Raw genomic sequence first — 15,391 nt, 5'->3', positions numbered from 1 at the left:
GTGCTAACATCTACTTTTTAAAAATATTTTCTGAAAATTGTCCAGGCTTCTTTTGCTACTGGTAAGCTAACATTTATGCTACTCATAACATCATACGTGCATGGTCTCTTAATGTTAGTAAGGTAATAATTGTTTAGCCCTTTGCATGCTGGTAAATTTGATGTCTGCTAAAATGTCGCCTGCTGAATTTCTAAAATTAGCAATTTCTTCGATTTTTTTCAAAGAGTACTATCAGAATAGCAAACAGTTTGGATCCTGATGAGACGCCTTGTTCTATGGCATCTCATCCGGATCCAAACTGTTTGCAAAGGCTTTCAAAGTTCGGTTCCAGCACTGAAAGAGTTAAAGACTGACATGAACTGTGCACATGTAATCTCTGTATTCTGACCTTCTTGAGCTGTTTCTGCAGGTCCTTCACTGCCTGACTCTCCCATTCCTCCTTGTTCAGCTTATGAGGCACCTTGCTCTTGATCTGTGCAATATCACAAAATATACAACATATATATCACCATTCTATCAACAACAATACACTGCTGCAGATTGCTATGGCTTTCAGAATTAATTTCCAACAACCTTTACCCTACCAAATCAATTGGAAACAAGGGCTGTTTGTAAAACATGCATGCCCCCCATATGGGCTCTCCGTTGTAGTGACAGTCATTGTGTGAATATGTTTTTTGTCACTGTGACCTTGACCATTGACCTAGTGACCTGAAAATCAATAGGGGTCATCTCACAGTCATGATCAATGTACCTATGAAGTTTCATGATCCTAGGCATAAGCGTTCTTGAGTTATCATCCCAAAACCATTTTACTATTTTGGGTCACCGTGACCTTGACCTTTGACCTAGTGATCTGAAAATCAATTGGGGTCATCTGCCAACCATTATCAATCTACCTATGAAGTTTCATGATCCTAGGCATAAGCGTTCTTGAGTTATCATCCGGAAACCATTTTACTATTTCGGGCCACTGTGACCTTGAGTCGGCTTGACCTTTGACCTAGTGACCTGAAAATCAATAGGGGTCATCTTAGAGTCATGATCAATCTACCTATCAAGTTTCATGATCCTAGGCCTAAGCGTTCTTGAGTTATCATCCGGAAACCATTTTACTATTTGGGGTCACTGTGACCTTGACCTTTGACCTAGTGACCTGAAAATCAATAGGGGTCAACTGCAAGTCATGATCAATCTACCTATCAAGTTTCATGATCATAGCCCCAAGCGTTCTGGAAACCATTTTACTATTTCGGGTCACCGTGACCTTGACCTTGTGACCTCAAAATCAATAGGGGTCATCTGCGAGTCATGATCAATGTACCTATGAAGTTTCATGATCATAGCCCCAAGCGTTCTTGAGTTATCATCCGGAAACCACCTGGTGGACCGACATACCAACAGACCGACATGTGCAAAGCAATATACCCCCTCTTCTTTGAAGGGGGGCATAATAAAACAGTTTAACATTAACACATCCAGGGATACTGGCAATAGACTTTCTTGGAGGACAGCTCGAACCATGAATGCAGGAATAAATTAAATGTGAGCAAAATACAAGTTTTTCTTATAATTTAAAGCCACACACCTTGAAATACATGGCATAGTAAATTAAGTATAAAAGTATTAAGTATAAATAAAAAACATATTTTTATCTATGATAATTAGAATATATCTGGTGGTTACAAGGTAGAAATCCGTCTTTTTGCGCTATAAAACTTAAAAATAATCGCGTTTTGTCGAAATGGACGTATACGTCTAGAAATCCTACTTTTGGTTTTAAAAGCGGTACCGTTTGAAAAATAATCAATTACTTGCTAACTAGGCTATAGATTTAATTTTGTCTATGCCAATTAGAATATATTTGGTGGTTACATGGTAGCAATCCGTCATTATGTTTGCGCTTTGAAACTTAAAAATAGTTGCGTTTGTCGTAATGGACTTACACGTATAGAAATCCTACTTTCGGTTTGAAAATTAAAAAAAACAAACAAATTTCTTGCTAACTAGGCTATTGATTTAATGACAATTTTACACACTTTCAAATTGCATCTATATGTATTGATTAACATGTATTTCATTTCAAGGTGTGTGGCTTATATAGGGGATAGTTCACTTTCATAGAGAAACAGAGCACTATATTAAAAATTATCTATCAAATGAATAGATAATTAATGATAAAAGAAATTCAAAATCACTCTAACAATAATCTATAAATATTTGTTTTCACAACATACATTTACATGAATAATATATACACCTGTTCACAACAGGGGATATGATACATGGTACTTAATTGTGGACATGGTTACAGTGATATGAATTTTAATATTTGAAGTATGGTTGTTTAGTTTTAGTACCGGTAATATGTCCAAATACATCAATAAAAAATATAAATTTGTCACAATCAATATATTTGCACACTTTAATGATATTACTTTTACATTCCACATATACCAGCAACTTTTAAAGACATGTACAAGTATACAAATGTGTTATGTTTAATATTATTTGTGTACCAGTCGAGCTTGTGCCACATACAAGAAACAAACAAAGCCTCTTTTAACATTGCATAATTATCCCTTTACCACTTAGATACGTATTTTTACGCATTTGTAGGCCCTAAGAAAGTTAAATTTAATTAAAGACCTTTCTTACTAGATTAAAGTTTTAAAGGCTTTATTTCCAACCCTAAGATAGTGATGAGCAGCAAACAGCATAAAACCTGAACAGACTGTGAGTTACTCGCAGGCTGTTCTGGATTTATTCTGTTTGCACATAGCCATTTTCACTTGGCTTCTGAGTGGAAAAGGGTTAACTGAATAAAATAATACATTTATTTCAAGGAGAAAGCTTTACAACCATTGTCTTTCATAAACTTTTAATACTTATACCAAAGTGTTGAAGATAAACATGAAAATTGTGATGCACTCTAATATGACCCAATTGTCCAATCTTTCCAACTAGTTATGTTCACATTAAACATAACTTTGACAAGTATTTCACATAATTAAGCGCAGCCAATGTTTAAACTATAGAACCAAACTAAAAATTTCATATTTCCAATCTTCAAACAGTAATTAAAACAGAAAACAACAGAAAAAATGTGCTGTATTACCTCCTGTTGTCTAGAGACATCTAAATGCTAAACACAATTTTCATTAAATTTCAATGTTATCACTTTTATGGCCTTAGATCATAAGACTTGTGTGAAATGCAGCATACATTCTAAAGTACAAAAATATAAACAAGAAAACATTTACATTGAGAAAAATAAATATGCATCAAATAATAAGATATTTGTACTATTTTCTTTAACTGAGGCAACTATCTATCCACCCTATCTTAATTAATTTATGGCACACTTATCACTGTGCATTCTGTGGGTTGAAGCATGGATCTGGATACATTTAAGTCAAGCTCTGGGAAAACCTGACTTAATGCATGTGCTTACAATATTTCCAAGATTTGTCTGTGTGGACTAATGAGCTAATCTGGGACAATACTTAACACATATGCATTTCTCCTAGACTGAAATTGATCAAAAGACACTTCTTCAAACCAAAAATTTTATAAAAGCAAGAAGCGTGATCCCATATTAGTGTTTGCAGATTGCACAGGCTTATATAGGACAACACTTTTCGCACATGCATTAAACCCGTTTTTTTCAAAGAGCTCTTCATTTCCATATCAGATACATTTATACTGGATGCTCGATATGAACTGGATACATACCTCTTCCATGAGGTCAAGCCACTCCCTTAACCGTCCATCTTGACTCTTGGACAATATGTCCCCACCCTGGATCTGCACAAACTGACGATATGCCTCCTCAGCTATCATCTTGTAGTTACTGCACTCAGTTTGTAACCTGTGTCAAGATCAAGAAATTGTCAAATTTTCAATTTTCACACACTACCTGTATTTTTATTCGCATTAATTGATATCAAAATAAAACAAGAAGGCCTATAAGGCCCAAAGTCGCTCACCTGAGATAACAAGATATTATTGGGACAAATCTTCTGACCAAGTTTCATGAAGATCGGAAAATAAATGTGGCCTTTAGAGTGTAAACAAGGTTTTACTATAGCCTTATAAGGAAAAATGCCCCACCCCTTGGCAGCCATGTTTTTCAACCAACCGGCATCATTTTTTAACTCTTCAAAGATATTATCGGGATGAATCTTCTGACCAAGTTTCATGAAGATCGGACTGTAAATGTGGCCTCTAGAGTGTTAACAAGATTTACCTATAGCCATATAAGGAAAAAGCCCCGCCCCTTGGAAGCCATGTTTTTCAAGCAAACATAATTATTTTCGAACTCATTCAAGATATCATTAAGACCAATCTTCTGACCAAATTTCATGAAGATTGGACAATAAATGTGGCCTCTAGAGTGTTAACAATGTTTTACTAAAGCCATATATAGCCAGGAAAAATGCCCCGCCCCTGGTGGCCATGTTTTTAAAGCAACCAAAACCATTTTCCAACTCATCCAAGATATCATTGGTAAAAATCTTCTGACCAAGTTTCATGATGATCGGAAAATAAATGTGACCTCTAGAGTGTTAACAAAGTTTTACTATAGCCATATAAGGAAAAATGCGCTGCCCCTAAGATGGCCATGTTTTTCAACCAACCGGCATCATTTTTGAACTCTTTCAAGATAATATTGGGATGAATCTTCTGACCAAGTTTCATGAAGATCGGACTATAAATGTGGCCTCTAGAGTGTTAAAAAAGATTTTACTATAGCCATTTATAGTCATATAAGGAAAAATGCCCCGCCCCTTGGCAGCCATGTTTTTCAAGCAAACGTAACCATTTTCGAACTCATCCAAGATATCATTGAGACCAATCTTCTGACCATATTTCATGAAGATTGGAAATAAATGTGGCCTCTAGAGAGTTAACAAGGCAAATGTTGACGGCGCACGACGGACAAAAAGCGATCACAAAAGCTCACCATGAGCACGTTGTGCTCAGGTGAGCTTAAAATAATAATGTTAACTTTATTGTGGTTGTGAGAAAACTGGAAACAATATACACTTCTGTGTATTTGCCTGACAAATCAATTGTGGACTTGATAAATGATGACTGGTACTAGACACTGAAATATTTGTTTTATCACAATGCTTTCTTTTAAAACATTTTAATACAAGACTTTTGCCAAGCAATGAAGTACTCTCCGGTGAAACTCCACCATTTTCAGCAATATTTCTAGTCTATTTGTTGCCATAGCAACCAGAATTCTTGATGTACTCACAAAATGAAATGGCGTGCATAATCTCCATATTGCCATCTGTCCATATTTCAAGTTTCATATACAAATATGAAGAACTTTTAAAGTGATTGCAGGATCCACCATTTTCAGCAATATTTCTAGTCTATTTGTTGCTATAGCAACCAAAATTCTTGACGAAGGAACAAAAATTAAATGACGTGCATAATCTGCATATTGCCATCTGTCCATGTTTGAAGTTTAATGAAAAAATATGAAGAACTTTTAAAGTTATCGCAGGATCCAGAAAAGTGTGATGGACTGACAGACCATACGTCACCTCTGGTTTCACCAGTAGGGGACAAAAACACTTCATACATATATTTGAATAGATTAAGTGTCCATGGTAAAAATTAATGAGCTATCACACTGCATAACAACAAATACTCTTATTATTATCATTAGGCAAACAGGTACTTCAAGGCCATGCATATTCCTATCACATTAGGCAAACAGGCCCTTCAAGGCCATGCATATTCCTCTCACTTCTATAGGCCAACAGGTACTTCACAGCCTTGCATATTCCTCTCACTACTATAGACCAACAGGTACTTCAAGGCTATGCATATTCCTCTCACTACTATAGGCCAACAGGTACTTCAAGCCCATGCATATTCCTCGCACATTAGGCAAACATGCCTTTCAAGGCCATGCATATTCCTCTCACTACTATAGGCCAACAGGTACTTCAAGGCCATGCATATTCCTCTCACTACTATAGGCCAACAGGTACTTCAAGTCCAAACATATTCCTCTCAATTCTATAGGCCAGCAGGTACTTCAAGGCCATGCATATTCCTATCACATAAGGCAAACAGGCCCTTCATGGCTATGCATATTCCTCTCACTACTATAGGCAAACTGTCCCTTCAAGTCCAAGCATATTCCTCTCACTACTATAGGTCAACAGGAACTTCAAGGCCATGCATATTTCTCTCACTACTATAGACCAACAGGTACTTCAAGGCCATGCATATTCCTCTCACTACTATAGACCAACAGGTACCTCCAGGCCATGCATATTCTCACTACTATAGGCAAATAGGTACTTCAAGGCCATGCATATTCCTCTCATAGGCAAACAGGCCCTTCAAGGCCATGCATATTCCTCTCACTACTATAGGCTAGCAGGTACTTCAAGGTCATGCATATTCCTCTCACTACTATAGGCCAACAGGTACTTCAAGGCCATGTATATTCCTCTCACTACTATAGGCCAACAGGTACTTCAAGGCCATGCATATTCCTCTCACTACTATAGGCCAACAGGTACTTCAAGGCCATGCATATTCCTTTCACTACTATAGACCAACAGGTACTTCAAGGCCATGCATATTCCTCTCACTACTAAAGGCAAACAGGCACTTCAATACCATGCATATTCCTCTCACTACTATAGGCCAAAAGGTACTTCAAGGCCATGCAAGGCCATCCATATTCCTCACACTACTATAGACCAAAAGGTACCTCCGGGCCATTTAATTTCTCTCACTACTATAGGCAAACAGGTACTTCAAGGCCATACAAATTCCTCTCACTACTATCAGCCAACATGTACTTCAAGGCTATGCATATTCCTCTCACATTGGGCAAACAGGTACTTCAAGGCCATGCATAATCCTCTCACATTAGGCAAACAGGTAATTGAAGGCCATGCATATGCCTCTCACTACTATAGGCAAACAGGTACTTCAAGGCCGTGCATATTCCTCTCACATTAGGCAAACAGGCCCTTCAAGGCCATGCATATTCCTCTCACTACTATAGACCAACAGGTACTTCAAGGCCATGCATATTCCTCTCACTACTATAAGCCATCAGGTACTTCTGGGCCATGCATATTCCTCTCACTACTATAGACCAACATGTACTTCAAGGCCATGCATATTCTCACTACTAAAGACCAACAGGTACTTCAAGGCCATGCATATTCCTCTCACTACTATAGACCAACAGGTACTTCAAGGCCATGCATATTCCTCTCACTACTTTAGACCAACAGGTACTTCAAGGCCATGCATATTCTCACTACTATAGACCAACAGGTACTTCAAGGCCATGCATATTCCTCTCACTACTATAGGCCAACAGGTACCTCCAGGCCATGCATATTCCTCTCACTACTTTAGGCAAACAGGTACTTCAAGGCCATGCATATTTCTCTCACTACTATAGGCCAACAGGTACATCAAGGCCATGCATAATCCTCTCACTACTTAGGCAAACAGGTACTTCAAGGCCATGCATATTCCTCTCACTATTTGGGCAAACAGATACTTCAAGGCCATGCATATTCCTCTAACTACTATAGGCAAACAGGTACTTTAAGGCCATACATATGCTGCCCACATTAGGCAAACAGGTACTTCAAGGCCATGCATATTCCTCTCACTATTTGGGCAAACAGATACTTCAAGGCCATGCATATTCCTCTCACTACTATAGGCAAACAGGTACTTCAAGGCCATGCATATTCCTCTCACTACTATAGGCCTACAGGTACTTCAAGGCCATGCATATTTCTCTCACATTAGGCAAACAGGTACTTCAAGGCCATGCATATTCCTCTCATTACTTAGGCAAACAGGTATTTCAAGGCCATGCATATTCCTCTAACTACTATAGGCAAACAGGTACTTCAAGGCTATGCATATTCCTCTCACATTAGGCAAACAGGTACTTCAAGGCCATGTATATTCCTCTCACTACTATAGGCAAACAGGTACTTCAATGCCATGCATATTCCTCTCACATTAGGCAAACAGGTACTTCAAGGCCATGCATATTCCTCTCACTACTATAGGCCAACAGGTACTTCAATGCCATGCATATTCCTCTCACATTAGGCAAACAGGTTCTTCAAGGCCATGCATATTCCTCTCACATTAGGCAAAAAGGCCCTTCAAGGCCATGCATATTCCTCTCACTACTAAAGGCCAACAGGTACTTAAAGGCTATGCATATTCCTCTCACTACTATAGACCAACATGTACTTCAAGGCCATGCATATTCCTCTCACTACTATAGGCAAACAGGTACTTCAAGGTCATGCATATTCTCACTACTATAGACCAAAAGGTACTTCAAGGCCATGCATATTCCTCTCACTACTATAGGCCAACAGGTACCTCCAGGCCATGCATATTCCTCTCACTACTATAGGCCAACAGGTACTTCAATGCCATGCATATTCCTCTCACTACTATAAACCAACAGGTACTTCAAGGCCATGCATATTTCTCTCACTACTAAGGCAAACAGGTACTTCAAGGCCATGCATATTCCTCTCACTACTTAGGCAAACAGGTACTTCAAGGCCATGCATATTTCTCTCACTACTTAGGCAAACAGATACCTCCAGGCCATGCATATACCTCTCACTACTATAGGCCAACAGGTACTTCAAGGCCATGCATATTCCTCTCACTACTTAGGCAAGCAGGTTCTTCAAGGCCATGCAAATTCCTCTCACTACTTAGGCAAACAGATACTTCAAGGCCACGCATATTCCTCTCACTACTATAGGCAAACAGGTACTTAAAGGCCAAACATATTCCTCTCACTACTATAGGCCAACAGGTACTTCAAGGCCATGCATATTCCTCTCACTACTAAGGCCAACAGGTACTTCAAGGCCATGCATATTCCTCTCACTACTATAGGCAAACAGGCCCTTCAAGTCTAAGCATATTCCTCTCACTTCTATAGGCAAACAGGTACTTCAAGGTCATGCATATTCCTCTCACTACCATAGGCAAACAGGTACTTTAAGGCCATGCATATTCCTCTCACATTAGGCAAACAGGCTCTTCAAGGCCATTCATATCCCATATTCCTCTCACATTAGGCAAACAGGCCCTTCAAGGCCATGCTTATCCCATATTCCTCTCACTACTATAGGCAAACAGGTACTTCAAGGCCATGCACATTCCTCTCACATTAGGCAAACAGGTACTTCAAGACCATGCACATTCCTCTCTCTTCTTAAGCAAACACGTACTTCAAGGCCATGCACATTCCTCATACTACTATTGAGCCTTGTTCTGGGAAAACTGGGCTCAATGCACATGCGTAAAGTGTCAGCCCAGATAACCCTGTGAAGGGCAGACTGGATTTTCTTTAAAAGACCTTTTTAAATGAAAAATTCCACACACAAAAAGTGTTGTCCCTGATTAGCCTGTTCTGACTACTGGGACATCACTTTACGCATATGCACTACCCCAGTTTTACAAAGGGCCACTAGTTTATTTAACTCCTGTTCCCACCTTGCCACCTGGTCCTCAAGCTGTCTGATCTGCCCTGCATACTTGGCTGCCAGCTCGGGGTCTGTCTCCCAGCCGGAGTTACCTCCCCCAACGGTGGTCCGCTGTCGAGCAAGCTCCTGTCGTAATGCCTAAACAACACAGCAGCACATTTCACAATACTAATTGAGACGCACTTTGTGAAAAAAGGGCATAATGCATGTGCATAAATTGTCCTCCCAGATGAGCATGTGCAGTCCACACAGGCTAATCAGGATCGGCAATTTGCACTGTAAGTCAACTATTTGTTGAAAAAGAAGTCTCTTCTCAGCAAAATTCCAGTTAATGCTGAAAGTGACATCCCTGATTAGCCTGTGCTATCTTTAGATTAATTGTGTCTTGTTCTGAGAAAACTGGGCTTAATTCATGTGCGTAAAGTGTTGTCCCAGATTAGCCTGTGCAGTCCGCAAAGGCTAATCAGGGACGACACTTTCCCCCTAAACTTGATTTTCGGTAAGGAGGGACTTCCTTGAAACTAAAAATACCATTAAAGCGGAAAGTGTCGTCCCTGATTAGCCTGTGCGGACTGCACGGGCTAATCTGGGACGACACTTTACGCACATGAATTTAGCCCAGTTTTCACAGAACAAGACACAATTAAACCCTGTTACTACAGAGCGAGGCTCGATAATTTTAACCTCAAAACAGCAATGAAAGTAACATGACAGTCACAGACAGTGGAAAATGCTCCATAAACAATTACACAATCATGTAGTAATCAAAGCATGTTATAGGATATAGGAATAGCCTTTTTTGTTTCATACTTTCTAGTTAGGTTCTTGCTAATAACAACTAATCATTCTTATGTGATAAATTAAGGCAAGCCTTGAATTATATTCTATTATCATGACCTTAACATTGAACAAGATGTGACTTGTTATTAGTTATACGGTATAGTACAGAACGCAATGCAGTCACTTTTCTCCATTTTCAATAATAATTTTAACCCATATATTTGCCTGTAATAATTTGAATTTGGATGGTTTTCATTATTTCTATGTTCAAAAACAACTTAAAGAATTGTAGCTGTAGTAAACAAGGCAGTTTTCCCAATGTATCGTTCTATTGGGTAAATAATGAGCCTTTAACCATTTCCCATTCAAGAAAAAAGTGAAAATGGCTATGTCCAAACAGCATAAACTAGAACAGCCTGCGAGAAACTCGCAGTCTGTTCAGGTTTTATGCTGTTTGCTGCTCATCAGTATGTGAGGATCAGAAATGAAGCCTTTAAAACATGAATTAAGTAACAAAGGTCTTTAATTAAATTTAACTTTCTAAGGGATAACCAATGCGTAAAAATACGTATTTAAGTGGTAAAGGTTTAATGGAACTGTAATTTTTTACAAGTTATTACCTTTATTTCGGTCTGCATCTCTTCAAATCTGATGGACTGGATGTCTCTGTTGACTATCGGAAGATTCTTAATATTCCTTGCCTGTAACAATACAAACAAAACGAGCCCCATCATTTCAAATTGGGTGTTAGGCCATGTTTTGCCAGCATAACTTGCACTTATGCACACTGGAAAGGAGCTTCCATTTTAGCTTATGAGACCATAAAACCATGCATGACTTTATTGCAGACAGCGTGACTCCTGCCCAGACTGCTGTGCAAATGTGCAGGCTGGTCTGGGCATTTGCTATCCACATGGCATAAGACAAATTGTTGCATCTCAAGGGGCAAATATAACATGAATATAGTGTGTAGTTTAAACTGTTCATATGCAAAACAAATAAAAAGGCAGTTTACTTTACTCAAATGTATATGTGGCTGTGCTTCTAGTACTTACCCTATTGGCATACTTCAGTGCATTGAGGCTTTCATCAAAGTTGGCTGCAGACGGGCTTACACAACAGATCATCAAAGTCTTGGCATTGCCACCTAGTGAGTCCTGAATAACAAGTTAGAAATCACAGCATACATACAGTTATTTAAATTATATGTTCAATTTACAATCTAACAAACATTTTTTAAGTGTCAGATAAAACTTAAAGTTTCAACAACTGTTTCTTTCGGCCAACTCTTTTTTGAAACAAATAAAGTATATATTCTTTGGATTAAATGAATACAATAACAGTTTTGTTTTAAAACAAAAACAATATAAACAAATAAAAACAAAACACAGGTTTTTCACCTCCAATTTCAAAGTTGTAATGTACCTTGAGAAGCCTTGTGATCTTGGACTCTCTGTATGGTATGTGTGTGGATTTCTTCTTGGGGTCTCCCAGCGCACTGATCACGTTACCCAGAGCCAGCAGGCCCGAATTTATGTGCACTGACTCTGAAAGCACACATGCAGTAATCTTTTGCATTGTTTATTGGAAAATAATGGTTGCCAAACATGTTAATAACTTACTTTTGAGTTTGAGATAACATCAAATGTACATGTATTGTGAAATTTTCCTTTGCAACTATAAAATGTAACTGGGTGTTTTAAAGTAAATAATCTAAAAAGCTTGCACACTGATATCTAAACACTGTGAACACTGCACTTTAAGAAAACAATGGATTTAAAATATTGATGAGAGGTAAATATTAATGTAAAATATGTCGAGAGATAAATATGGATGAAAACTATTGTTGGCAGTCAATTGCAAAGTATTGCCGGTAGAAACATATGAAAGCACAATATGCTATGATGATGAACAATTTAAATAATTTATAAAACTACTGGATTGGTCTGTCAAACCTTTGAACCTGTCTCCTACATTGCCAGTCTTATGTGCCCTCTCTGAGCCTGCCAGATCCACAAAGTGGAACTTGCCAAACATGTTGTGGGTCATATCTGAAATAGGAATAAAACACTATTTAACTGACAGGCATTACCAGGTACACTCACATTAGTAATTGGAAAGCCGTGTTGTGATTTACACATCAAGGTGGCCAAAGGTCCCAAAGCAGTCACTTGAAGCCACAAGGAACTAAACTGGATGGGTAGAGTTCTTAACCCTTTGCATACTGGGAAATTTGTCGTCTGCTAAAATGTCGTCTGCTGAATTTCTAAAATTAACGTTTTCGTCGTTTTTTTTCAAAGAATACTATTAGAAAAGCAAACAGTTTGGATCCTGATGAGACGCCACGTTCTGTGGCGTCTCATCTGGATCCAAACTGTTTGCAAAGGCCTTCAAAATTCGGTTCCAGCATTGAAAGAGTTAACTGACATTACCAGGTACACTCACATTATAATTGGACTGCTGAGTTGTGATTTACACACAACACAGTGTCCAAAGGTCATAAAGCACTCACTTGAGGCCTCAAGAAACTAGACTGGATAGGAAGAGTTCATAAAGATTCAAAATAGACTTATTTGGACACTGCCCCAACACCTGGCAGCCATGTTTTTTAAAAATCACACAATAATTTTCCATCTCAGCCAATAAATCATAACACAGGAATTATCTTAGCAAGTTTCACAATGAGTATGTGAAAATGTGATTTTGTAACTGTTCAAATGGTTTGACTATATTAACTTTCAAAAGACTGCCTGTCTCATAGCCAGAATGTTTTTGAATAGACAGGAACCATATATCTCACTCATAGATAAACCATAAGAACACATTAATAACATAAATAACATTTGGACAAATGTTCCCACCAAGTTTCATGAAGATTAGGCCATTTGACCATGTAATCTTGTAGAGGGAAAATAAAAGCTTTTTATGAATACATTAATCAAATTAAGTCGCTCACCTGAGATACAAAGAAACTGTTCTGTGCAGCCCAAGATTTCATTAGAACAAATGTTCTGACCAAGGTTCATGAAGGGTGACCCTGGCAGCCATGTTTTTCAACAGACACTTTTCAAACTCGTCCAAGATATCATTAAAACAAATGTTCTGACCAAGTTTCATTTAGATAGGACAATAAATGTGAATTTAAGAGAGTTTACAAGTTTTACTAAAAAAATGCCTCGCCCCTTGGAGGCCATGATTTTCTAACTGGAACCATTTTTTAACTTGTCCAATAAATCATTGGGACAAATCTTCAGTTTCATGATGATTGGACAATAATTGTGGCCTTTAGAGTGTTAACAAGGTTTTACTATAGCAATACAGACATATTAGGAAAAATGCCCGCCCCCTAGGGGCCATGATTTACAAGCAACCGGAACCATTTTTGAGTTCTTAAAAGATACAATTGGTACAAATTTTCAGACCAAGTTTCATGATGATCGGACAATAAATGAGGCCTTTTGAGTGTTAACATGGTTTTACTATAGCCATGCAAGAAAAATGCCCCACACCCCGGAAGCCATGTTTTTCAACCAACCAAAACCATTTTCGAACTCATCCAAGATATAATTAGTAAAAATCTTCTGACCAAATTTCATGACTTCAAAGATGGTAAAAAAAAATTGTGGCCTCTAGAGTGTTAACAAGGCAAATATAGATCCTGCACAATGCACGACGGCCAAAAGCCATCACAAAAGCTCACCATAAAGCTCACCATAAACACATTGTGCTCAGGTGAGCTAAAAAGAGGACTTTGGTTTGACAATGTTTGAAATAACTGTGATCAACTGTATATAATCAATTTCCTCATGTTCTGACCAAGTGTCATGAAGATTGGACAATAAATGAGTCCTCTGGAGTGTAGACTTTTTTTTCTTCAATTTTTCAAGTGACCTTATTTTTTACCCAAGCCTCTCATGACCAAGTTTCAAACTTTGCTGAAATATTCTTCAGAATTTCTGACAGAGTTTAACATAAATTGGCAATAAATGTAACTTAAATGTAACTGTTGACAAGTGTTTTCTATAATTAGAGCTTGTACCCTAGTTTGTTTTCAATCCCACGTGATCATGTCTCAAACAAATATGAAATATCATTGGGATCGATGTTTCACTATGTTTCATGAAGAATAGTGTATCCACAATTCTTTTCTTTAATTTGACATTGTGACCAAGTTTTTTACCCAAAATGCCGCCGTTTCTAAGGTTGCCAATACATCATTTGGGACTTATATGTTGTATCCAATGAACATTGGGCAATCAATGTGGCCTCTAGATTGTTAACAAGGTAAATTTTGACGTCAGACAATGCACACGGACGACAGACACTCCTTTCCCACTCAGAAACAAAGTGAAAATGGCTATGTGCAAACAGCAAAAAACCAGAACAGCCTGCGAGTAACTTGCAGTCTGTTCAGTTTTATGCTGTTTGCTACTTATAAGTATCTGAGGGTTGGAAATGAAGGTTTTGAAACTTGGATCTAGCAAGAAAGGTATTTAATTAAAATGTGACTTTCTAAGGGACCACAAATGCGTCAATAAAGGTATCTAATTAAGTGGTAAATGGTAAAAAAAATGTTTGTTTTACTGGAAAAGACACTTGTCTTGATATAATTGTACAAATATAACAATTACAAACAGATGAAGTTTGTATCTACCAGATACTTATGGTAGTTAGAATAGTATTGTATAAATACATAACTTTTTAACGTTCTACCTAATCCGAAGAATGGATATATTTATTGTCTTATATTACTATTTCATTATCAACACATCATCTTTAAACCAAGATGGTATTTGATGACCCACAATGCCACTCAGCAGAGGCCACACTAGAATATCACAACATGAAATCCAAGAATTCTAGCTTTGAAAAAGTACCAAGTACCCCAGTATATTGCATGGAAACTAAATACTACCAGGGCCTTACCCTACCAAACTATCAACTTTTGTTCAAGATCTAATTATCTTAACCAAACTGTCTTCTGCTAATTATTAGAAATTAACAATTAAAAGTTACTTTTATTAAATAAAAATAAACAAAAAACTTAATATATTAAACAGAACAAAAACATAAAA

The 15,391-nt window shown here is 37.7% G+C and overlaps 1 protein-coding gene across 1 annotated transcript in view; it reads right to left on the bottom strand.

The window, feature by feature from the left end:
- Window positions 1-15,391, bottom strand: part of LOC127841516 (kinesin-like protein KIF27) — a 70,624-nt gene that overhangs the window by 38,759 nt on the left and 16,474 nt on the right. The window contains 8 exon segments of the mRNA XM_052370397.1: window positions 389-472; window positions 3,119-3,145; window positions 3,736-3,871; window positions 9,547-9,674; window positions 10,937-11,017; window positions 11,372-11,473; window positions 11,742-11,863; window positions 12,272-12,367. Coding sequence (XP_052226357.1) covers window positions 389-472; window positions 3,119-3,145; window positions 3,736-3,871; window positions 9,547-9,674; window positions 10,937-11,017; window positions 11,372-11,473; window positions 11,742-11,863; window positions 12,272-12,367 — 776 coding nt within the window.

Source organism: Dreissena polymorpha, chromosome 1 (assembly GCF_020536995.1).
Source record: "Dreissena polymorpha isolate Duluth1 chromosome 1, UMN_Dpol_1.0, whole genome shotgun sequence".
Lineage (NCBI taxonomy): Eukaryota > Metazoa > Mollusca > Bivalvia > Myida > Dreissenidae > Dreissena > Dreissena polymorpha.
The sequence above is the reverse complement of the archived record's forward strand: the minus strand, read 5'-3'. Positions and strand labels throughout refer to the sequence as shown.